The 25963-nt window shown below is 40.4% G+C and overlaps 1 protein-coding gene and 1 long non-coding RNA gene across 20 annotated transcripts in view; both read right to left on the reverse strand.

Annotated features, from left to right (window-relative positions):
- si:dkey-13n15.2 (protein transport protein Sec24C) overlaps positions 1-19564 on the reverse strand; it is a 46646-nt gene extending 27082 nt beyond the window's left edge. For 12 of the 19 annotated variants that reach the window (XM_052479268.1, XM_052479265.1, XM_052479281.1 and 9 more), the window contains exons 1-3: positions 19259-19564; positions 17971-18676; positions 16972-17925 (exon numbers count right to left, since the gene is read on the reverse strand). In XM_052479268.1, the coding sequence (XP_052335228.1) occupies positions 16972-17925; positions 17971-18625 (1609 nt within the window). In that variant the 5' untranslated portion in view covers positions 18626-18676; positions 19259-19564. The remainder of the gene's footprint in view (positions 1-16971; positions 17926-17970; positions 18677-19258) is intronic. The other 7 variants (XM_052479272.1, XM_052479271.1, XM_052479270.1 and 4 more) reach the window with 7 other exon arrangements.
- Positions 5-10131, reverse strand: LOC127911763 (uncharacterized). The gene is made up of 3 exons (XR_008079301.1): positions 10119-10131; positions 7073-7246; positions 5-91 (listed from the first exon to the last, which is right to left on the reverse strand). It is a non-coding gene; the product is annotated as an uncharacterized LOC127911763 (long non-coding RNA).
- Positions 19565-25963: the final 6399 nt, after the last annotated feature.

The raw sequence follows: 25963 nt of genomic DNA on the forward strand, positions 1-25963 counted from the left end.
GTGTTAGTGTATAGATTACCACCTGACTCTGTGTGTTAGTGTATAGATTACCACTGTGACTCTGTTTGCGTGTTAGTGTATAGATTACCACCTGACTCTGTTTGTGTGTTAGTGTATAGATTACCACCTGACTCTGTTTGTGTGTTAGTGTATAGATTACCACCTGACTCTGTTTGTGTGTTAGTGTATAGATTACCACCTGACTCTGTTTGTGTGTTAGTGTATAGATTACCACCTGACTCTGTTTGTGTGTTAGTGTATAGATTACCACTGTGACTCTGTGTGTTAGTGTATAGATTACCACCTGACTCTGTGTGTTAGTGTATAGATTACCACTGTGACTCTGTTTGCGTGTTAGTGTATAGATTACCACCTGACTCTGTTTGTGTGTTAGTGTATAGATTACCACCTGACTCTGTTTGTGTGTTAGTGTATAGATTACCACCTGACTCTGTTTGTGTGTTAGTGTTTCGATTACCACCTGACTCTGTTTGTGTGTTAGTGTATAGATTACCACTGTGACTGTTTGTGTGTTAGTGTATAGATTACCACTGTGACTCTGTGTGTGTGTTAGTGTATAGATTACCACCTGACTCTGTTTGTGTGTTAGTGTATAGATTACCACTGTGACTTTGTTTGTGTGTTAGTGTATAGATTACCACCTGACTCTGTGTGTGTGTTAGTGTATAGATTACCACCTGACTCTGTTTGTGTGTTAGTGTATAGATTACCACCTGACTCTGTTTGTGTGTTAGTGTATAGATTACCACTGTGACTCTGTTTGTGTGTTAGTGTATAGATTACCACCTGACTCTGTTTGTGTGTTAGTGTATAGATTACCACCTGACTCTGTTTGTGTGTTAGTGTATAGATTACCACCTGACTCTGTTTGTGTGTTAGTGTATAGATTACCACCTGACTCTGTGTGTTAGTGTATAGATTACCACCTGACTCTGTGTGTTAGTGTATAGATTACCACTGTGACTCTGTTAGTGTATAGATTACCACCTGACTCTGTTTGTGTGTTAGTGTATAGATTACCACCTGACTCTGTTTGTGTGTTAGTGTATAGATTACCACCTGACTCTGTTTGTGTGTTAGTGTATAGATTACCACCTGACTCTGTTTGTGTGTTAGTGTATAGATTACCACTGTGACTCTGTTTGTGTGTTAGTGTATAGATTACCACTGTGACTCTGTTTGTGTGTTAGTGTATAGATTACCACCTGACTCTGTTTGTGTGTTAGTGTATAGATTACCACTGTGACTCTGTGTGTTAGTGTATAGATTACCACCTGACTCTGTGTGTTAGTGTATAGATTACCACTGTGACTCTGTTTGTGTGTTACTGTATAGATTACCACCTGACTCTGTTTGTGTGTTAGTGTATAGAGTACCACTGTGACTCTGTTTGTGTGTTAGTGTATAGATTACCACCTGACTCTGTTTGTGTGTTAGTGTATAGATTACCACCTGACTCTGTTTGTGTGTTAGTGTATAGATTACCACCTGACTCTGTGTTAGTGTATAGATTACCACTCTGACTCTGTTAGTGTATAGATTACCACTGTGACTCTGTTAGTGTATAGATTACCAGCTGACTCTGTTTGTGTGTTAGTGTATAGATTACCACCTGACTCTGTTTGTGTGTTAGTGTATAGATTACCACTGTGACTCTGTTTGTGTGTTAGTGTATAGTTTACCACCTGACTCTGTGTGTTAGTGTATAGATTACCACTGTGACTCTGTTAGTGTATAGATTACCACTGACTCTGTTTGTGTGTTAGTGTATAGATTACCACCTGACTCTGTTTGTGTGTTAGTGTATAGATTACCACTGTGACTCTGTGTGTTAGTGTATAGATTACCACCTGACTCTGTTTGTGTGTTAGTGTATAGATTACAACCTGACTCTGTTTGTGTGTTAGTGTATAGATTACCACCTGACTCTGTTTGTGTGTTAGTGTATAGAGTACCACTGTGACTCTGTTTGTGTGTTAGTGTATAGATTACCACCTGACTCTGTTTGTGTGTTAGTGTATAGATTACCACCTGACTCTGTGTGTTAGTGTATAGATTACCACCTGACTCTGTTTGCGTGTTAGTGTATAGATTACCACTGTAACTCTGTTAGTGTATAGATTACCACTGTGACTCTGTTTGTGTGTTAGTGTATAGATTACCACCTGACTCTGTTTGTGTGTTAGTGTATAGTTTACCACTGTGACTCTGTGTGTTAGTGTATAGATTACCACTGTGACTCTGTGTGTTAGTGTATAGATTACCACCTGACTCTGTGTGTTAGTGTATAGATTACCACTGTGACTCTGTTTGTGTGTTACTGTATAGATTACCACCTGACTCTGTTTGTGTGTTAGTGTATAGATTACAACCTGACTCTGTTTTTGTGTTAGTGTATAGATTACCACCTGACTCTGTTTGTGTGTTAGTGTATAGATTACCACTGTGACTCTGTTTGTGTGTTAGTGTATAGATTACCACTGTGACTCTGTTTGTGTGTTAGTGTATAGATTACCACCTGACTCTGTGTGTTAGTGTATAGATTACCACCTGACTCTGTTTGTGTGTTAGTGTATAGATTACCACCTGACTCTGTGTGTTAGTGTATAGATTACCACCTGACTCTGTTTGTGTGTTAGTGTATAGATTACCACCTGACTCTGTGTGTGTGTTAGTGTATAGATTACCACTGTGACTTTGTTTGTGTGTTAGTGTATAGATTACCACCTGACTCTGTTTGTGTGTTAGTGTATAGATTACCACTGTGACTCTGTTTGTGTGTTAGTGTATAGATTACCACTGTGACTCTGTGTGTGTGTTAGTGTATAGATTACCACCTGACTCTGTTTGCGTGTTAGTGTATAGATTACCACCTGACTATGTTTGTGTGTTAGTGTATAGATTACCACCTGACTCTGTTTGTGTGTTAGTGTATAGATCACCACTGTGACTCTGTTAGTGTATAGATTACCACTGTGACTCTGTTTGTGTGTTAGTGTATAGATTACCACTGTGACTCTGTTTGTGTGTTAGTGTATAGATTACCACTGTGACTCTGTTTGTGTGTTAGTGTATAGATTACCACTGTGACTCTGTGTGTGTGTTAGTGTATAGTTTACCACCTGACTCTGTTTGTGTGTTAGTGTATAGATTACCACCTGACTCTGTTTGTGTGTTAGTGTATAGATTACCACCTGACTCTGTTTGTGTGTTGGTGTATAGATTACCAGCTGACTCTGTTTGTGTGTTAGTGTATAGATTACCACCTGACTCTGTTTGTGTGTTGGTGTATAGATTACCACCTGACTCTGTTTGTGTGTTAGTGTATAGATTACCACTGTGACTCTGTTTGTGTGTTAGTGTATAGATTACCACCTGACTCTGTTTGTGTGTTAGTGTATAGATTACCACCTGACTCTGTTTGTGTGTTAGTGTATAGATTACCACTGTGACTCTGTTTGTGTGTTAGTGTATAGATTACCACCTGACTCTGTGTGTTAGTGTATAGATTACCACCTGACTCTGTGTGTTAGTGTATAGATTACCACCTGACTCTGTGTGTTAGTGTATAGATTACCACCTGACTCTCTGTGTTAGTGTATAGATTACCACCTGACTCTGTTTGTGTGTTAGTGTATAGATTACCACCTGACTCTGTTTGTGTGTTAGTGTATAGATTACCACTGTGACTCTGTTTGTGTGTTAGTGTATAGATTACCACCTGACTCTGTTTGTGTGTTAGTGTATAGATTACCACCTGACTCTGTTTGTGTGTTAGTGTATAGATTACCACTGTGACTCTGTTTGTGTGTTAGTGTATAGATTACCACCTGACTCTGTTTGTGTGTTAGTGTATAGATTACCACCTGACTCTGTTTGTGTGTTAGTGTATAGATTACCACTGTGACTCTGTTTGTGTGTTAGTGTATAGATTACCACCTGACTCTGTGTGTTAGTGTATAGATTACCACCTGACTCTGTGTGTTAGTGTATAGATTACCACCTGACTCTGTGTGTTAGTGTATAGATTACCACCTGACTCTGTGTGTTAGTGTATAGATTACCACCTGACTCTGTTTGTGTGTTAGTGTATAGATTACCACCTGACTCTGTGTGTTAGTGTATAGATTACCACTGTGACTCTGTTTGTGTGTTAGTGTATAGATTACCACCTGACTCTGTTTGTGTGTTAGTGTATAGATTACCACCTGACTCTGTGTGTTAGTGTATAGATTACCACTGTGACTCTGTTAGTGTATAGATTACCACTGTGACTCTGTGTGTGTGTTAGTGTATAGATTACCACCTGACTCTGTGTGGTAGTGTATAGTTTACCACTGTGACTCTGTTAGTGTATAGTTTACCACTGTGACTCTGTTAGTGTGTTAGTGTATAGATTACCACCTGACTCTGTGTGTTAGTGTATAGATTACCACCTGACTCTGTGTGTTAGTGTATAGATTACCACCTGACTCTGTTTGTGTGTTAGTGTATAGATTACCACCTGACTCTGTTTGTGAGTTAGTGTATAGATTACCACCTGACTCTGTGTGTTAGTGTATAGAGTACCACCTGACTCTGTTTGCATGTTAGTGTATAGATTACCAGCTGACTCTGTTTGTGTGTTAGTGTATAGATTACCACCTGACTCTGTGTGTTAGTGTATAGATTACCACCTGACTCTGTGTGTTAGTGTATAGATTACCACTGTGACTCTGTTAGTGTATAGATTACCACTGTGACTCTGTTTGTGTGTTAGTGTATAGATTACCACCTGACTCTGTGTGTTAGTGTATAGATTACCACCTGACTCTGTGTGTTAGTGTATAGATTACCACTGTGACTCTGTGTGTTAGTGTATAGATTACCACCTGACTCTGTGTGTTAGTGTATAGATTACCACTGTGACTCTGTTTGCGTGTTACTGTATAGATTACCACCTGACTCTGTTTGTGTGTTAGTGTATAGATTACCACCTGACTCTGTTTGTGTGTTAGTGTATAGATTACCACCTGACTCTGTTTGTGTGTTAGTGTATAGATTACCACCTGACTCTGTTTGTGTGTTAGTGTATAGATTACAACCTGACTCTGTTTGTGTGTTAGTGTATAGATTACCACCTGACTCTGTTTGTGTGTTAGTGTATAGATTACCACCTGACTCTGTTTGTGTGTTAGTGTATAGATTACCACTGTGACTCTGTTTGTGTGTTAGTGTATAGATTACCACTGTGACTCTGTTTGTGTGTTAGTGTATAGATTACCACCTGACTCTGTTTGTGTGTTAGTGTATAGATTACCACCTGACTCTGTTTGTGTGTTAGTGTATAGATTACCACCTGACTCTGTTTGTGTGTTAGTGTATAGATTACCACCTGACTCTGTTTGTGTGTTAGTGTATAGATTACCACCTGACTCTGTTTGTGTGTTAGTGTATAGATTACCACCTGACTCTGTTTGTGTGTTAGTGTATAGATTACCACCTGACTCTGTTTGTGTGTTAGTGTATAGATTACCACCTGACTCTGTTTGTGTGTTAGTGTATAGATTACCACCTGACTCTGTTTGTGTGTTAGTGTATAGATTACCACTGTGACTCTGTTTGTGTGTTAGTGTATAGATTACCACCTGACTCTGTTTGTGTGTTAGTGTATAGATTACCACTGTGACTCTGTTTGTGTGTTAGTGTATAGATTACCACCTGACTCTGTGTGTTAGTGTATAGATTACCACTGTGACTCTGTTTGTGTGTTAGTGTATAGATTACCACCTGACTCTGTGTGTTAGTGTATAGATTACCACCTGACTCTGTGTGTTAGTGTATAGATTACCACTGTGACTCTGTTTGTGTGTTAGTGTATAGATTACCACCTGACTCTGTGTGTTAGTGTATAGATTACCACCTGACTCTGTTTGTGTGTTAGTGTATAGATTACCACCTGACTCTGTTTGTGTGTTAGTGTATAGATTACCACCTGACTCTGTGTGTTAGTGTATAGATTACCACCTGACTCTGTGTGTTAGTGTATAGATTACCACTGTGACTCTGTTTGTGTGTTAGTGTATAGATTACCACCTGACTCTGTTTGTGTGTTAGTGTATAGATTACCACCTGACTCTGTTTGTGTGTTAGTGTATAGATTACCACCTGACTCTGTTTGCGTGTTAGTGTATAGATTACCACTGTAACTCTGTTAGTGTATAGATTACCACTGTGACTCTGTTTGTGTGGTAGTGTATAGATTACCACCTGACTCTGTTTGTGTGTTAGTGTATAGATTACCACTGTGACTCTGTGTGTTAGTGTATAGATTACCACCTGACTCTGTTTGTGTGTTAGTGTATAGATTACCACCTGACTCTGTTTGTGTGTTAGTGTATAGATTACCACCTGACTCTGTTTGTGTGTTAGTGTATAGATTACCACCTGACTCTGTTTGTGTGTTAGTGTATAGATTACCACCTGACTCTGTTTGTGTGTTAGTGTATAGATTACCACCTGACTCTGTTTGTGTGTTAGTGTATAGATTACCACCTGACTCTGTTTGTGTGTTAGTGTATAGATTACCACTGTGACTCTGTTTGTGTGTTAGTGTATAGATTACCACCTGACTCTGTGTGTTAGTGTATAGATTACCACTGTGACTCTGTTTGTGTGTTAGTGTATAGATTACCACCTGACTCTGTGTGTTAGTGTATAGATTACCACTGTGACTCTGTTTGTGTGTTAGTGTATAGATTACCACCTGACTCTGTGTGTTAGTGTATAGATTACCACCTGACTCTGTGTGTTAGTGTATAGATTACCACTGTGACTCTGTTTGTGTGTTAGTGTATAGATTACCACCTGACTCTGTGTGTTAGTGTATAGATTACCACCTGACTCTGTTTGTGTGTTAGTGTATAGATTACCACCTGACTCTGTTTGTGTGTTAGTGTATAGATTACCACCTGACTCTGTGTGTTAGTGTATAGATTACCACCTGACTCTGTGTGTTAGTGTATAGATTACCACTGTGACTCTGTTTGTGTGTTAGTGTATAGATTACCACCTGACTCTGTTTGTGTGTTAGTGTATAGATTACCACCTGACTCTGTTTGTGTGTTAGTGTATAGATTACCACCTGACTCTGTTTGCGTGTTAGTGTATAGATTACCACTGTGACTCTGTTAGTGTATAGATTACCACTGTGACTCTGTTTGTGTGTTAGTGTATAGATTACCACCTGACTCTGTTTGTGTGTTAGTGTATAGATTACCACTGTGACTCTGTGTGTTAGTGTATAGATTACCACCTGACTCTGTTTGTGTGTTAGTGTATAGATTACCACCTGACTCTGTTTGTGTGTTAGTGTATAGATTACCACCTGACTCTGTTTGTGTGTTAGTGTATAGATTACCACTGTGACTCTGTTTGTGTGTTAGTGTATAGATTACCACTGTGACTCTGTGTGTGTGTTAGTGTATAGATTACCACCTGACTCTGTTTGCGTGTTAGTGTATAGATTACCACCTGACTCTGTTTGTGTGTTAGTGTATAGATTACCACCTGACTCTGTTTGTGTGTTAGTGTATAGATTACCACTGTGACTCTGTTTGTGTGTTAGTGTATAGATTACCACCTGACTCTGTTTGTGTGTTAGTGTATAGATTACCACCTGACTCTGTGTGTTAGTGTATAGATTACCACTGTGACTCTGTTTGCGTGTTAGTGTATAGATTACCACCTGACTCTGTTTGTGTGTTAGTGTATAGATTACCACCTGACTCTGTTTGCGTGTTAGTGTATAGATTACCACTGTAACTCTGTTAGTGTATAGATTACCACTGTGACTCTGTTTGCGTGTTAGTGTATAGATTACCACCTGACTCTGTTTGTGTGTTAGTGTATAGATTACCACCTGACTCTGTGTGTTAGTGTATAGATTACCACTGTGACTCTGTGTGCGTGTTAGTGTATAGATTACCACCTGACTCTGTTTGTGTGTTAGTGTATAGATTACCACCTGACTCTGTTTGTGTGTTAGTGTATAGATTACCACCTGACTCTGTTTGTGTGTTAGTGTATAGATTACCACCTGACTCTGTTTGTGTGTTAGTGTATAGATTACCACTGTGACTCTGTTTGTGTGTTAGTGTATAGATTACCACTGTGACTCTGTGTGTGTGTTAGTGTATAGATTACCACCTGACTCTGTTTGCGTGTTAGTGTATAGATTACCACTGTGACTCTGTGTGTGTGTTAGTGTATAGATTACCACCTGACTCTGTGTGTTAGTGTATAGATTACCACCTGACTCTGTGTGTGTGTTAGTGTATAGATTACCACCTGACTCTGTTTGTGTGTTAGTGTATAGAGTACCACTGTGACTCTGTTTGTGTGTTAGTGTATAGATTACCACCTGACTCTGTTTGTGTGTTAGTGTATAGATTACCACCTGACTCTGTTTGTGTGTTAGTGTATAGATTACCACCTGACTCTGTGTGTTAGTGTATAGATTACCACCTGACTCTGTTTGTGTGTTAGTGTATAGATTACCACTGTGACTCTGTGTGTTAGTGTATAGATTACCACCTGACTCTGTTTGTGTGTTAGTGTATAGATTACCACCTGACTCTGTTTGTGTGTTGGTGTATAGATTACCACCTGACTCTGTTTGTGTGTTAGTGTATAGATTACCACTGTGACTCTGTTAGTGTATAGATTACCACTGTGACTCTGTTAGTGTATAGATTACCACCTGACTCTGTGTGTGTGTTAGTGTATAGATTACCACTGTGACTCTGTTAGTGTATAGATTACCACTGTGACTCGGTGTGTGTGTTAGTGTATAGATTACCACCTGACTCTGTGTGTTAGTGTATAGTTTACCACTGTGACTCTGTTAGTGTATAGATTACCACTGTGACTCTGTTAGTGTATAGTTTACCACTGTGACTCTGTTAGTGTATAGTTTACCACTGTGACTCTGTGTGTGTGTTAGTGTATAGATTACCACCTGACTCTGTGTGTGTGTTAGTGTATAGATTACCACCTGACTCTGTTTGTGTGTTAGTGTATAGATTACCACCTGACTCTGTTTGTGTGTTAGTGTATAGATTACCACCTGACTCTGTTTGTGTGTTAGTGTATAGATTACCACCTGACTCTGTTTGTGTGTTAGTGTATAGATTACCACCTGACTCTGTGTGTGTGTTAGTGTATAGATTACCACTGTGACTCTGTTTGTGTGTTAGTGTATAGATTACCACTGTGACTCTGTTTGTGTGTTAGTGTATAGATTACCACCTGACTCTGTTTGTGTGTTAGTGTATAGATTACCACCTGACTCTGTTTGTGTGTTAGTGTATAGATTACCACCTGACTCTGTTTGTGTGTTAGTGTATAGATTACCACCTGACTCTGTTTGTGTGTTAGTGTATAGATTACCACCTGACTCTGTTTGTGTGTTAGTGTATAGATTACCACCTGACTCTGTGTGTTAGTGTATAGATTACCACTGTGACTCTGTTTGTGTGTTAGTGTATAGATTACCACCTGACTCTGTTTGTGTGTTAGTGTATAGATTACCACTGTGACTCTGTTTGTGTGTTAGTGTATAGATTACCACTGTGACTCTGTGTGTGTGTTAGTGTATAGATTACCACCTGACTCTGTTTGCGTGTTAGTGTATAGATTACCACCTGACTCTGTTTGTGTGTTAGTGTATAGATTACCACCTGACTCTGTTTGTGTGTTAGTGTATAGATCACCACTGTGACTCTGTTAGTGTATAGATTACCACTGTGACTCTGTTAGTGTATAGATTACCACTGTGACTCTGTTTGTGTGTTAGTGTATAGATTACCACCTGACTCTGTTTGTGTGTTAGTGTATAGATTACCACTGTGACTCTGTGTGTGTGTTAGTGTATAGTTTACCACCTGACTCTGTTTGCGTGTTAGTGTATAGATTACCACCTGACTCTGTTTGTGTGTTAGTGTATAGATTACCACCTGACTTTTTTTGTGTGTTAGTGTATAGATTACCACTGTGACTCTGTTAGTGTATAGATTACCACTGTGACTCTGTTTGTGTGTTAGTGTATAGATTACCACCTGACTCTGTTTGCGTGTTAGTGTATAGATTACCACCTGACTCTGTTTGCGTGTTAGTGTATAGATTACCACCTGACTCTGTTTGTGTGTTAGTGTATAGATTACCACCTGACTCTGTTTGTGTGTTAGTGTATAGATTACCACCTGACTCTGTTTGTGTGTTAGTGTATAGATTACCACTGTGACTCTGTTTGTGTGTTAGTGTATAGATTACCACCTGACTCTGTGTGTTAGTGTATAGATTACCACCTGACTCTGTGTGTTAGTGTATAGATTACCACTGTGACTCTGTTAGTGTATAGATTACCACTGTGACTCTGTTTGTGTGTTAGTGTATAGATTACCACTGTGACTCTGTTTGTGTGTTAGTGTATAGATTACCACCTGACTCTGTTTGTGTGTTAGTGTATAGATTACCACCTGACTCTGTGTGTTAGTGTATAGATTACCACCTGACTCTGTTTGTGTGTTAGTGTATAGATTACCACCTGACTCTGTTTGTGTGTTAGTGTATAGATTACCACCTGACTCTGTGTGTTAGTGTATAGATTACCACTGTGACTCTGTTTGCGTGTTAGTGTATAGATTACCACCTGACTCTGTTTGTGTGTTAGTGTATAGATTACCACCTGACTCTGTTTGCGTGTTAGTGTATAGATTACCACTGTGACTCTGTTAGTGTATAGATTACCACTGTGACTCTGTTTGTGTGTTAGTGTATAGATTACCACCTGACTCTGTTTGTGTGTTAGTGTATAGATTACCACCTGACTCTGTTTGTGTGTTAGTGTATAGATTACCACTGTGACTCTGTGTGTGTGTTAGTGTATAGTTTACCACCTGACTCTGTTTGTGTGTTAGTGTATAGATTACCACTGTGACTCTGTTTGTGTGTTAGTGTATAGATTACCACCTGACTCTGTTTGTGTGTTAGTGTATAGATTACCACTGTGACTCTGTTTGTGTGTTAGTGTATAGATTACCACCTGACTCTGTGTGTTAGTGTATAGTTTACCACTGTGACTCTGTTAGTGTATAGATTACCACTGTGACTCTGTTAGTGTATAGATTACCACTGTGACTCTGTTAGTGTATAGATTACCAGCTGACTCTGTTTGTGTGTTGGTGTATAGATTACCACCTGACTCTGTTTGTGTGTTAGTGTATAGATTACCACTGTGACTCTGTTTGTGTGTTAGTGTATAGTTTACCACCTGACTCTGTGTGTTAGTGTATAGATTACCACTGTGACTCTGTTTGTGTGTTAGTGTATAGATTACCACCTGACTCTGTTTGTGTGTTAGTGTATAGATTACCACTGTGACTCTGTTAGTGTATAGATTACCACTGTGACTCTGTTTGTGTGTTAGTGTATAGATTACCACCTGACTCTGTTTGTGTGTTAGTGTATAGATTACCACTGTGACTCTGTTTGTGTGTTACTGTATAGATTACCACCTGACACTGTTTGTGTGTTAGTGTATAGATTACAACCTGACTCTGTTTGTGTGTTAGTGTATAGATTACCACCTGACTCTGTTTGTGTGTTAGTGTATAGATTACCACTGTGACTCTGTTTGTGTGTTAGTGTATAGATTACCACCTGACTCTGTGTGTTAGTGTATAGATTACCACATGACTCTGTTTGCGTGTTAGTGTATAGATTACCACTGTGACTCTGTTAGTGTATAGATTACCACTGTGACTCTGTTTGTGTGTTAGTGTATAGATTACCACCTGACTCTGTTTGTGTGTTAGTGTATAGATTACCACTGTGACTCTGTGTGTTAGTGTATAGATTACCACTGTGACTCTGTTAGTGTATAGATTACCACCTGACTCTGTGTGTTAGTGTATAGATTACCACTGTGACTCTGTTTGCGTGTTACTGTATAGATTACCACCTGACTCTGTTTGTGTGTTAGTGTATAGATTACAACCTGACTCTGTTTGTGTGTTAGTGTATAGATTACCACCTGACTCTGTTTGTGTGTTAGTGTATAGATTACCACCTGACTCTGTTTGTGTGTTAGTGTATAGATTACCACCTGACTCTGTTTGTGTGTTAGTGTATAGATTACCACCTGACTCTGTGTGTGTGTTAGTGTATAGATTACCACTGTGACTCTGTGTGTGTGTTAGTGTATAGATTACCACTGTGACTCTGTTTTTGTGTTAGTGTATAGATTACCACCTGACTCTGTTTGTGTGTTAGTGTATAGTTTACCACCTGACTCTGTTTGTGTGTTAGTGTATAGATTACCACCTGACTCTGTTTGTGTGTTACTGTATAGATTACCACCTGACTCTGTTTGTGTGTTAGTGTATAGATTACCACTCTGACTCTGTTTGTGTGTTAGTGTATAGATTACCACCTGACTCTGTGTGTGTGTTAGTGTATAGTTTACCACTGTGACTCTGTTAGTGTATAGTTTACCACTGTTTACCACCTGACTCTGTGTGTGTGTTAGTGTATAGTTTACCACTGTGACTCTGTTTGTGTGTTAGTGTATAGATTACCACTGTGACTCTGTGTGTGTGTTAGTGTATAGATTACCACCTGACTCTGTTTGCTTATTAGTGTATAGATTACCACCTGACTCTGTGTGTGTGTTGGTGTATAGATTACCAGCTGACTCTGTTTGTGTGTTAGTGTATAGATTACCACTGTGACTCTGTTAGTGTATAGATTACCACTGTGACTCTGTTAGTGTATAGATTACCACCTGACTCTGTTTGTGTGTTAGTGTATAGATTACCACCTGACTCTGTTTGTGTGTTAGTGTATAGATTACCACCTGACTCTGTTTGTGTGTTAGTGTATAGATTACCACCTGACTCTGTTTGTGTGTTAGTGTATAGATTACCACCTGACTCTGTTTGTGTGTTAGTGTATAGATTACCACCTGACTCTGTGTGTGTGTTAGTGTATAGATTACCACTGTGACTCTGTTTGTGTGTTAGTGTATAGATTACCACTGTGACTCTGTTTGTGTGTTAGTGTATAGATTACCACCTGACTCTGTTTGTGTGTTAGTGTATAGATTACCACCTGACTCTGTTTGTGTGTTAGTGTATAGATTACCACCTGACTCTGTTTGTGTGTTAGTGTATAGATTACCACCTGACTCTGTTTGTGTGTTAGTGTATAGATTACCACCTGACTCTGTTTGTGTGTTAGTGTATAGATTACCACCTGACTCTGTTTGTGTGTTAGTGTATAGATTACCACCTGACTCTGTTTGTGTGTTAGTGTATAGATTACCACCTGACTCTGTGTGTTAGTGTATAGATTACCACTGTGACTCTGTTTGCATGTTAGTGTATAGATTACCACCTGACTCTGTTTGTGTGTTAGTGTATAGATTACCACCTGACTCTGTTTGTGTGTTAGTGTATAGATTACCACTGTGACTCTGTGTGTGTGTTAGTGTATAGATTACCACCTGACTCTGTTTGCGTGTTAGTGTATAGATTACCACCTGACTATGTTTGTGTGTTAGTGTATAGATTACCACCTGACTCTGTTTGTGTGTTAGTGTATAGATCACCACTGTGACTCTGTTAGTGTATAGATTACCACTGTGACTCTGTTTGTGTGTTAGTGTATAGATTACCACTGTGACTCTGTTTGTGTGTTAGTGTATAGATTACCACTGTGACTCTGTGTGTGTGTTAGTGTATAGTTTACCACCTGACTCTGTTTGTGTGTTAGTGTATAGATTACCACCTGACTCTGTTTGTGTGTTAGTGTATAGATTACCACCTGACTCTGTTTGTGTGTTAGTGTATAGATTACCACCTGACTCTGTTTGTGTGTTAGTGTATAGATTACCACCTGACTCTGTTTGTGTGTTAGTGTATAGATTACCACCTGACTCTGTTTGTGTGTTAGTGTATAGATTACCACTGTGACTCTGTTTGTGTGTTAGTGTATAGATTACCACCTGACTCTGTTTGTGTGTTAGTGTATAGATTACCACCTGACTCTGTGTGTTAGTGTATATATTACCACTGTGACTCTGTTTGCGTGTTAGTGTATAGATTACCACCTGACTCTGTGTGTTAGTGTATAGATTACCACCTGACTCTGTTTGTGTGTTAGTGTATAGATTACCACCTGACTCTGTGTGTTAGTGTATAGATTACCACCTGACTCTGTGTGTTAGTGTATAGATTACCACCTGACTCTGTTTGTGTGTTAGTGTATAGATTACCACCTGACTCTGTTTGTGTGTTAGTGTATAGATTACCACTGTGACTCTGTTTGTGTGTTAGTGTATAGATTACCACCTGACTCTGTTTGTGTGTTAGTGTATAGATTACCACCTGACTCTGTTTGTGTGTTAGTGTATAGATTACCACTGTGACTCTGTTTGTGTGTTAGTGTATAGATTACCACCTGACTCTGTTTGTGTGTTAGTGTATAGATTACCACCTGACTCTGTTTGTGTGTTAGTGTATAGATTACCACTGTGACTCTGTTTGTGTGTTAGTGTATAGATTACCACTGTGACTCTGTTTGCATGTTAGTGTATAGATTACCACCTGACTCTGTTTGTGTGTTAGTGTATAGTTTACCACCTGACTCTGTGTGTTAGTGTATAGATTACCACTGTGACTCTGTTTGTGTGTTAGTGTATAGATTACCACCTGACTCTGTTTGTGTGTTAGTGTATAGATTACCACTGTGACTCTGTTAGTGTATAGATTACCACTGTGACTCTGTTAGTGTATAGATTACCAGCTGACTCTGTTTGTGTGTTGGTGTATAGATTACCACCTGACTCTGTTTGTGTGTTAGTGTATAGATTACCACTCTGACTCTGTTTGTGTGTTAGTGTATAGATTACCACCTGACTCTGTTTGTGTGTTAGTGTATAGATTACCACCTGACTCTGTTTGTGTGTTAGTGTATAGATTACCACCTGACTCTGTTTGTGTGTTAGTGTATAGATTACCACCTGACTCTGTTTGTGTGTTAGTGTATAGATTACCACCTGACTCTGTGTGTTAGTGTATAGATTACCACCTGACTCTGTTTGCGTGTTAGTGTATAGATTACCACTGTGACTCTGTTAGTGTATAGATTACCACTGTGACTCTGTTTGTGTGTTAGTGTATAGATTACCACCTGACTCTGTTTGTGTGTTAGTGTATAGATTACCACTGTGACTCTGTGTGTTAGTGTATAGATTACCACCTGACTCTGTGTGTTAGTGTATAGATTACCACTGTGACTCTGTTTGCGTGTTACTGTATAGATTACCACCTGACTCTGTTTGTGTGTTAGTGTATAGATTACAACCTGACTCTGTTTGTGTGTTAGTGTATAGATTACCACCTGACTCTGTTTGTGTGTTAGTGTATAGATTACCACCTGACTCTGTTTGTGTGTTAGTGTATAGATTACAACCTGACTCTGTTTGTGTGTTAGTGTATAGATTACCACCTGACTCTGTTTGTGTGTTAGTGTATAGATTACCACCTGACTCTGTTTGTGTGTTAGTGTATAGATTACCACCTGACTCTGTTTGTGTGTTAGTGTATAGATTACCACCTGACTCTGTTTGTGTGTTAGTGTATAGATTACAACCTGACTCTGTTTGTGTGTTAGTGTATAGATTACAACCTGACTCTGTTTGTGTGTTAGTGTATAGATTACCACTGTTGACTCTGTTTGGGTGTTAGTGTATAGATTACCACCTGACTCTGTTTGTGTGTTAGTGTATAGATTACCACCTGACTCTGTTTGTGTGTTAGTGTATAGATTACCACTGTGACTCTGTTTGTGTGTTAGTGTATAGATTACCACCTGACTCTGTTTGTGTGTTAGTGTATAGATTACCACTGTGACTCTGTTTGTGTGTTAGTGTATAGATTACCACCTGACTCTGTTTGTGTGTTAGTGTATAGATTACCACTGTGACTCTGTTTGTGTGTTAGTGTATAGATTACCACCTGACTCTGTTTGTGTGTTAGTGTATAGATTACCACTGTGACTCTGTTTGTGTGTTAGTGTATAGATTACCACCTGACTCTGTGTGTTAGTGTATAGATTACCACCTGACTCTGTGTGTTAGTGTATAGATTACCACTGTGACTCTGTTTGTGTGTTAGTGTATAGATTACCACCTGACTCTGTGTGTTAGTGTATAGATTACCACCTGACTCTGTTTGTGTGTTAGTGTATAGATTACCACCTGACTCTGTTTGTGTGTTAGTGTATAGATTACCACCTGACTCTGTGTGTTAGTGTATAGATTACCACCTGACTCTGTGTGTTAGTGTATAGATTACCACTGTGACTCTGTTTGTGTGTTAGTGTATAGATTACCACCTGACTCTGTTTGTGTGTTAGTGTATAGATTACCACCTGACTCTGTTTGTGTGTTAGTGTATAGATTACCACCTGACTCTGTTTGTGTGTTAGTGTATAGATTACCACTGTGACTCTGTTTGTGTGTTAGTGTATAGATTACCACCTGACTCTGTTTGTGTGTTAGTGTATAGATTACCACCTGACTCTGTGTGTTAGTGTATAGATTACCACCTGACTCTGTTTGTGTGTTAGTGTATAGATTACCACGTGACTCTGTGTGTTAGTGTATAGATTACCACTGTGACTCTGTTAGTGTATAGTTTACCACCTGACTCTGTGTGTGTGTTAGTGTATAGGTTACCACCTGACTCTGTGTGTGTGTTAGTGTATAGTTTACCACCTGACTCTGTGTGTTAGTGTATAGATTACCACCTGACTGTGTGTTAGTGTATAGATTACCACCTGACTCTGTGTGTGTGTTAGTGTATAGGTTACCACCTGACTCTGTTTGTGTGTTGGTGTATAGATTACCACTGTGACTATAGTGTTGCTGAGCCAGGACCCATTGGGGTTGCTGCTGGACTGGTGAGGTGAGTTGTGGAGGATACGGGTGTGAACACTGTTGGCTCTGGCTCCCACATGGTGACATGGATGAAAAACGGCTGTTGGGGGGTCCTTGGTTGGGACTTGTCAATGTCACAGGAGGGCCATTCATAAAGCCTTGGTTGGGACTTGTCAATGTCACAGGAGGGCCATTCATAAAGCCTTGGTTGGGACTTGTCAATGTCACAGGAGGGCCATTCACAAAGCCTTGGTTGGGACTTGTCAATGTCACAGGAGGGCCATTCATAAAGCCTTGGTTTGGACTTGTCAATGTCACAGGAGGGCCATTCATAAAGCCTTGGTTTGGACTTGTCAATGTCACAGGAGGGCCATTCATAAAGCCTTGGTTGGGACTTGTCAATGTCACAGGAGGGCCATTCACAAAGCCTTGGTTTGGACTTGTCAATGTCACAGGAGGGCCATTCACAAAGCCTTGGTTTGGACTTGTCAATGTCACAGGAGGGCCATTCATAAAGCCTTGGTTGGGACTTGTCAATGTCACAGGAGGGCCATTCATAAAGCCTTGGTTTGGACTTGTCAATGTCACAGGAGGGCCATTCATAAAGCCTTGGTTTGGACTTGTCAATGTCACAGGAGGGCCATTCACAAAGCCTTGGTTTGGACTTGTCAATGTCACAGGAGGGCCATTCACAAAGCCTTGGTTTGGACTTGTCAATGTCACAGGAGGGCCATTCACAAAGCCTTGGTTTGGACTTGTCAATGTCACAGGAGGGCCATTCACAAAGCCTTGGTTTGGACTTGTCAATGTCACAGGAGGGCCATTCACAAAGCCTTGGTTTGGACTTGTCAATGTCACAGGAGGGCCATTCACAAAGCCTTGGTTTGGACTTGTCAATGTCACAGGAGGGCCATTCACAAAGCCTTGGTTTGGTCTTGTCAACATCACTGCAGGGCCATCCACAAAGCCTTGGTTTGCATACGGATATGGAGGATATAGAGGGGAGGAAGAGACTGGAGGAGAGACAGTATTCTGGGGACCCTGGTTTGAAGACGGATATGGAGGATATGGAGGAGAGGAAGAGACTGGAGGAGAGACAGTATTCTGGGGACCCTGGTTTGAAGACGGATATGGAGGATATGGAGAAGAGGAAGAGACTGGAGGAGAGACAGTATTCTGGGGACCCTGGTTTGAAGACGGTATCGTGGATGGAGGCCCACTAGCTGGCGGACCTTGTTTCAGAGGGACGAGTGTTGATGGTGGAGGAATGTTGTAGGAAATATAATTACCCATGTGTACATGTGGTATGTGAGGCTCTTGATTCAGGCATGGTATAAGAGCTGAAGGTGATTGGTTCCTAAATGGGGTCGTAGGAAGACTGCTGAGACAGCCCTGGTGTGAGTACTGTAACTGAGCCATGGATTGAGGGATGTTATTAGAGGGACTCTGGTGTGAGGCTGGGCCCAGGTTCAGACCCTGTAAGCTGGGTAGAGGGTCACTGGAGAGTCCTTGGGCAGTGGTACATCCAAGACCGGTCGGGGGTGTGGTTGCTGACCAGGCATTATGACACACCCCGGGCTGCCCGCCATGTCCGTAGCTCTGATTGGCAGCTGGAATGTCCATCTTCTCCCATGCTAGTCTGTGATTGGATGTATGTCACCTTGGAGGAGGGTCCTGGTACAATGCAATGAATAATGGATGAGAAACAGGTACATTACTGATTGACTAGTCATCTCATGATCATCTTCCCAATACAGAACACTAAACATTATCACCATCAACTCTAAAGTCACAGAGACACAGAGATAATGATACCAGGGTTTCATAAAAATATGTTCTTGTGATTCAAGGTATTGAACACGCATTATGACAATGCCTTAATGCACTGATCGACTGGGACCAAAAACCTGACATAAAGCTATCATAACATACCACATAACATACCTATATAATAGGACAGAATTAACTTCATTGTCCCAAATTGTCTTAGACACACAGCACTGCCGTATACAAAATAGACACTGTACATTACACACTAGACATAATAGATAGATTGCACGTTACCCTTATCATCATACACTTATCATATAGCCACATACATACATACATACATACATACATACATACAAAATACTTTACATATGCCCTTAGTGACGTACTAATCAGTGACGTACTAATTAACACAACTCAGAAACATATTATTTTGGCATGCATGGTATTCATAATAAAATATATAATTTAAATATGTCACCGCACCTTAGACATCGGTTGAAAAGGCTTTAGCTCCTACGTCAACACCGCAATGGCTCGTGCAAACCTCCCTCAAGTTTTCCGGATATCCTACCGCTGTCAATGTGACAGCGCCTGATATTTAGACCGCAAATCATGTATTCGTTGGTTAATTGCCACCCGGTATTCCAGGTGATGGATATGACATGAATGATATGTTCTGCGTTTGAAATAATGTTCCGATTAGGATTTACATTGTAATTTGATGATCAGTTACAATGTAGCGGTACAGGAAACGCAGAGCTCCCTCCCACATTTGACCTACGCTTTTATCACGTATTTTACGCAGGAATTGCGTAGCCGACGTCAAAATATTCAACACTAGATGGTGGAAACGGGAAACAAATGGGAATTTTCTACGGTCAATTTCACTAGGTTGAATAGTACCAGATATATTATGGGGGGAAATTAATGCTATGTAGTACAAATCTATTGAGGATTTTTTTTTTTTTTGCATTTCTGGTAGTGCCATAACCCTTCAGGTGCTTTAGAATTAGTACCACACGTTGCTGCCCATGTGCTACAATGCGATGGATATCCTGCTTTGCAAATTAAGAAGTTAATAAAAGTAATTTCCATACCATGTCATTTTTTGCTTGTCATTATTTTGTCTGAACTACCATGTTTCCCAGTTGAGATCGTCCTTGACAGGAGCCATTTCTTAGTGGTTGTGTCCTTGTTACTACTTAACCCTTAACCCAACAGACCCCATAGGAACGCTGAATAACTGAATACTGAAGAACCCTCCTCTCCACAACCACAGCTCTTCCCTCCTTCAGTTGAGGAAGAAGAAATGAAGGGATTTCTCCTAAATGGCACCCTATTCCCTATTTAGGGCACTATTTTTAACCAGGGCACAACCTATATTAAAAGTAGTGCTCTAAATAGGGAATATGGTGCCATTTAGGATAAACCCCTTCATTACTTATTTCCTACTACAGTGCATTTGGAAAGTTTTCAGACCCCTTCATTTTTCCCACATTTTCTTACATAACAGCTTTATTCTAAAATTGATTACATTGATCCCCCCCATCAATCAACACACAATACCACTTAATGACAAAGCAAAAACAGGTTTCTATATATTTTTCAAATGTAGAAGACAAAAAATACAGAAAAATATCACATTTACAGAAGAATTCAGACCCTTTACTCGGTACTTTGTTGATGCACCTTTGGCAACGATTACAGCCTTGAGTCTTCATGGGTTCAAACTACAAGTTTGGCAAGCTCTGTCAGATTGGAGGGGAGCGTCGCTGAGCAGCTATTTTAAGGTTTCTCCAGAGATGTTCGATCGGTTTCAAGTCCGGATTCTGGTTGCGCCACTCAAGGACATTCAGAGACGTGTCCCGGAACCACTCCTGCATTGTATTGCCTGTCTACTTAGGGTTGTTGTCCTACTGGAAGGTGAACCTTCACCCCAGTCTGAGGTCCTGAGCAGTCTGGAGCAGGGCTTTGTCAAGGGTCTCTCTGTACTTTGCTCTGTTCATCTTTCCCTCAATCCTGACTAGTCTCCCAGTCCCTGCCGCTGAAAAACATCCCCACAGCATGATGCCGCCACCACCATGCTTCACCGTAGGGATGGTGCCAGGTTTCCTCCAGACATGAAGCTTGGCATTCAAGCCAAAGAGTTGGTTTCATCAGACCAGAGAATCTTGTTTCTCATGGTCTGAGAGTCCTTTAGGTGCCTTTTGGCAAACTCCAAGCAGGCTGTCATGTGCCTTTTACTTGAGGAGTGGTTTCCGTCTGGCCACTCTACCATAAAGGTCTGATTGGTGGAGTGCTGAAGAGATGGTTATCCTTCTGGAAGGTTCTCCCGTCTCCACAGAGGGACTCTAGAGCTCTGTCAAAGTGACCATTGGGTTCTTGGTCACCTCCCTGACCAAGGCCCTTCTCCACCAATTTCTCAGTTTGGCCGGGCGGCCAACTCTAGGAAGAGTCTTGGTGGTTCCAATCTTCCTCCATTTAAGAATGGTGGAGGCCATTGTGTTCTTGAGGACCTTCAATGCTGCAGAAATGTTTTGGTACCCTTCCCCAGATCTGTGCCTCCACACAATCCTGTCTCAGAGCTCTATGGACAATTCCTTTGACCTTATGGCTTGGATTTTGCTCTGATATGCACTGTCAACTGTGGGACCTTACATAGACAGGTGTGTGCTTTTCCAAATCATGTCCAATCAATTGAGTTTACCACAGGTAATCAAGCTGTAGAAACATCAATTTTGAGTCTCATAGCAAAGGGTCTGAATATGTATGTATATAAGGTATTACAGTTTTTAATTGTTTATTCATTTGATAAAATGTCTAAAAACCTGTTTTCGCTTTGTCATTAAGGGGTATTGTGTGTAGATTGATTACGAAATGGTTTTATTTGTAGAATAATCAAATCAAATCAAATCAAATGTTATTTGTCACATACACATGGTTAGCAGATGTTAGTGCAAGTGTAGCGAAATGCTTGTGCTTCTAGTTTCGACAATGCAGTAATAACCAACAAGTAATCTAGCTAACAATTCCAAAACTACTACCTTATAGACACAAGTGTAGGGGGATAAAGAATATGTACATAAAGATATATGAATGAGTGATGGTACGGCACGGCATAGGCAAGATACAGTAGATGGTATTGAGTACAGTATATACATATGAGATGAGTAATGTAAAACAAAGTGGCATAGTTAAAGTGACTAGTGATACATGTATTACATAAGGATGCAGTAGATGATATAGAGTACAGTATATACGTATACATATGAGATGAATAATGTAGGGTATGTAAACATTATATTAGGTAGCATTGTTTAAAGTGGCTAGTGATATATTGTACATCATTTCCCATCAATTCCCATTATTAAAGTGGTTGGAGTTGAATCAGTGTGTTGGCAGCAGCCACTCAATGTTAGTGGTGGGTGTTTAACAGTCTGATGGCCTTGAGATAGAAGTTGTTTTTCAGTCTCTCGGTCCCAGCTTTGATGCACCTGTACTGACCTCTCCTTCTGGATGATAGCGGGGTGAACAGGCAGTGGCTCGGGTGGTTGCTGTCCTTGATGATCTTTATGGCCTTCCTGTGACATCGGGTGGTGTAGGTGTCCTGGAGGGCAGGTAGTTTGCCCCCGGTGATGCGTTGTGCAGACCTCACTACCCTCCGGAGAGCCTTACGGTTATGGGCGGAGCAGTTGCCGTACCAGGCTGTGATACAGCCCGCCAGGATGCTCTCGATTGTGCATCTGTAGAAGTTTGTGAGTGCTTTTGGTGACAAGCCAAATTTATTCAGCCTCCTGAGGTTGAAGAGGCGCTGCTGCGCCTTCTTCACGATGCTGTCTGTGTGGGTGGACCAATTCAGTTTGTATAAGGCTGTAACGTAACAAAATGTGTAAAAAGGAAGGGGTCTGAATACTTTCTGAACACACTATTAACATTATCAATAATCATTCCATTCTCTTGTTCACATGTACATTATTAATAATCATTCCATCCTCTTGGACATATATATATTATCAATAATCATTCCATCCTCTTGGACATATATATATTATCAATAATCATTCCATCCTCTTGGACATATATATATTATCAATAATCATTCCATCCTCTTGGTCACACTGTCACGCCCTGGCCTTGGTTATCTTTGTTTTCTTTATTATTTTGGTTAGGTCAGGGTGTGACATGGGTGATGTATGGTTTTTGTCACATCTAGGGTGTTTGTACTGTCTAGGGGTTTTTGTAGATTTATGGGGTTGTGTTCTAGGTGTTTATGTAAGTCTATGGTTGCCTGGATTGGTTCTCAATCAGAGGCAGGTGTTTATCGTTGTCTCTGATTGGGAACCATATTTAGGCAGCCATATTCTGTGGGTATTTTGTGGGTGATTGTTTCCTGTGTCAGTGTTTGTGCCACTCGGGACTGTTTTGTTGACAGTTCACTTTATTATTTTGTATTTGTGTTCATGTTTAGTTTTTCTTATTAAAATTTGTAAGTCGCTCTGGATAAGAGCGTCTGCTAAATGACTTAAATGTAATGTAAATGTAAAACCCATGGACACCAACCACGCTGCTTATTGGTCCGATCCTTGTTTCACCTCTTCAGAGGAAGAGGAGGAAATCTGGCCTGACACACATATATTATTAATAATCATTCCATCCTCATTATTTTAGTTGAGCATTGAGAACCTGCAGTGACATTTTTTTTCCTTAAAGGCCCAATGCAGCTGCTTTTTTAAAATGTTTAATATCAAATCATTCCTGGGTAACAATTGAGTACCTTACTGTGATCGTTTTAAATTTAAATGGTCAAAAAGAAACAAAAATAGAGAAATTTCTCAAACAAGAATGTTGATAGGAGTCAGGCCCGGTTAAAATTGTAGCCTCAGTTTTAGTTTTATCTCCCAATATAAAACTGTCAAAAAAAGTTTCAATGATTGAGTGACAGGTTGGCAAAAAAATATATGTTTCCCCGCTGCGCTGTATCAGCACAATGGACAGGGTGTGGAACCGTGTGTGTAGGGGGGCTATGGAAAGCAACTGGGTGGTTAGGTATGACTCCGTTGGGACTCCATAAAAAGAGGGGGGGGAAACGTCTCATCTGTCATCTCTGTGGTAGGCTACGTAATAACATGATACACCTCCACCTGTAATATTTATACGCGCAGGGTCAAGTTTACCGTTGGGGCTGCTGCACTATTTTAATTATATATTTTTTTAATTAACCTTCATTTAACTAGGCAACTCAGTTAAGAACAAGTTTGTATTTACAATGACAACCTACTCCAGCCAAACCCCGACGACGCTGGGCCAATTGTGCACCGCCCTATGGGACTCCCATTCACGGCCGGATGTGATACAGATACTATTAGCTAGCAAGCTGTAAAAAGTTTGTTATTAGCCTTAGCCTATTTAGCTAGCTTGAATCAGTCATGTCCAATCAATTGAATTCACCACAGGTGGACTCCAATCAAGTTGTAGGAACATCTCAAGGATGATCAATGGAAACAGGATGCACCTGACCTCAATTTAAAGTCTCATAGCAAAGGGTCTGAATACGTATGTATATAAAGTATTGCTGTTTTTAATTGTTTATTCATTTGTTAAAATGTCTAAAAACCGGTCTTCGGTTTGTCATTATGGAGTAGTGTGTGTAGATTGATCACAAAACTGTTTTATTTTTAGAATAAGGCTGTAACATTTGTGTTACCTCTTTATTCTAAAAATGTGTAAAAAGTCAAGGGGTCTAAAATACTTTCTGAATGCACTGTGTACTGAATAAGGTGCCATTTGGTATGCACACAGCGACGAAAGAAGAAGAAGTGGAGGAAGAGGAAGAGGAGGAGGAGGAAGAACAGGAAGGGGAAGAGAAAGAGGAGGGGGAGGAAGAAGAGGACGAGGAGGAAGAACAGGAAGGGGAAGAGGAAGAAGAGAAGGAGGAGAAGGAAGAAGAGGAAGGGGAAGAGGAGGAGGAAGAACAGGAAGGGGAAGAGGAAGAAGAGGAGGAAGAAGAGGAGGAGGAGGAGGACGAGGAGGAGGAGAGAAAAGCAGAATGGAAGGTAGGAGAGTAGAGGAGAGGTTGGTGATTAATATTTTATCTGTTCCTCTCCAGGTCCTGAGTGAATATTGATGATGGGGTCCAGGCCTGGAGGCTTTCAACCACATTGGTACGTTAACACCTCTCTAACATGTGCTGGTACATTAACACCACCAGGTCTCAGGGTTCACGGCCGGTCCTGGCTCTAGTTTCAGTATACAGTAGTATATGATGCATTCAGCCTTACCTATGAATTGCCCTGAGACCAGGTTGCGCACTCACACAGTGACCGTGTGGTTGAGTGTGTGATTACAACTGGCACCCATCGTACTATACTGGGTATTATTTGTGTACCTAACCACTATGCCATACAAAACCAAGAGGCAGAGGGACCCTCTGAGTGGGTTGTTATAGACTACTACAACACACACTTATCATGCAGCACTTTACAGTGGAAGGGAGGTTAGGTCGCACAGGTTGGGAGGAAAAGATGTTTGTCTCATATAGTACGTGTAGTAAAACTCTTCTTTATGGGGAAAGATTAGAAAGAGTCTCTTGTCTTACATACTGTAAGTACAGTACTCCTCTTATTTATAGGGAAGGTGGGAGGTCACACAGAGTGGGGAAAGGTCTCATATGTGTTAAAAGTCTCATGATTGAGTACAATACAACTGTCACTAGAGGGGAGGTAAGAATGGAGATTTAGGGAAGACAGGATTGCTTGTTTTGTACAGTACAACAGCTGTATCTTATGGGAGAGGGGTAAGGTTGGACAGAGTGGAAGGACAGGGTCGCGCTGTCTTATAAGTACAGTATAACTGTAATATATGGGGAAGGGCCCAGGGTTCACCACGTGGTGAAATAACATATTAAGTATAGTATAACAATAGTTTATGGGGAGGGGGCCAGGGTTCACCACGTGGTGAAATAACATATTAAGTATAGTATAACAATAGTTTATGTGGAGGGGCCCAGGGTTCACCACGTGGTGAAATAACATATTAAGTATAGTATAACAATAGTTTATGTGGAGGGGCCCAGGGTTCACCACGTGGTGAAATAACATATTAAGTATAGTATAACAATAGTTTATGGGGAGGGGCCCAGGGTTCACCACGTGGTGAAATAACATATTAAGTATAGTATAACAATAGTTT

This window comes from Oncorhynchus keta, chromosome 25 (assembly GCF_023373465.1).
Source record: "Oncorhynchus keta strain PuntledgeMale-10-30-2019 chromosome 25, Oket_V2, whole genome shotgun sequence".
NCBI lineage: Eukaryota > Metazoa > Chordata > Actinopteri > Salmoniformes > Salmonidae > Oncorhynchus > Oncorhynchus keta.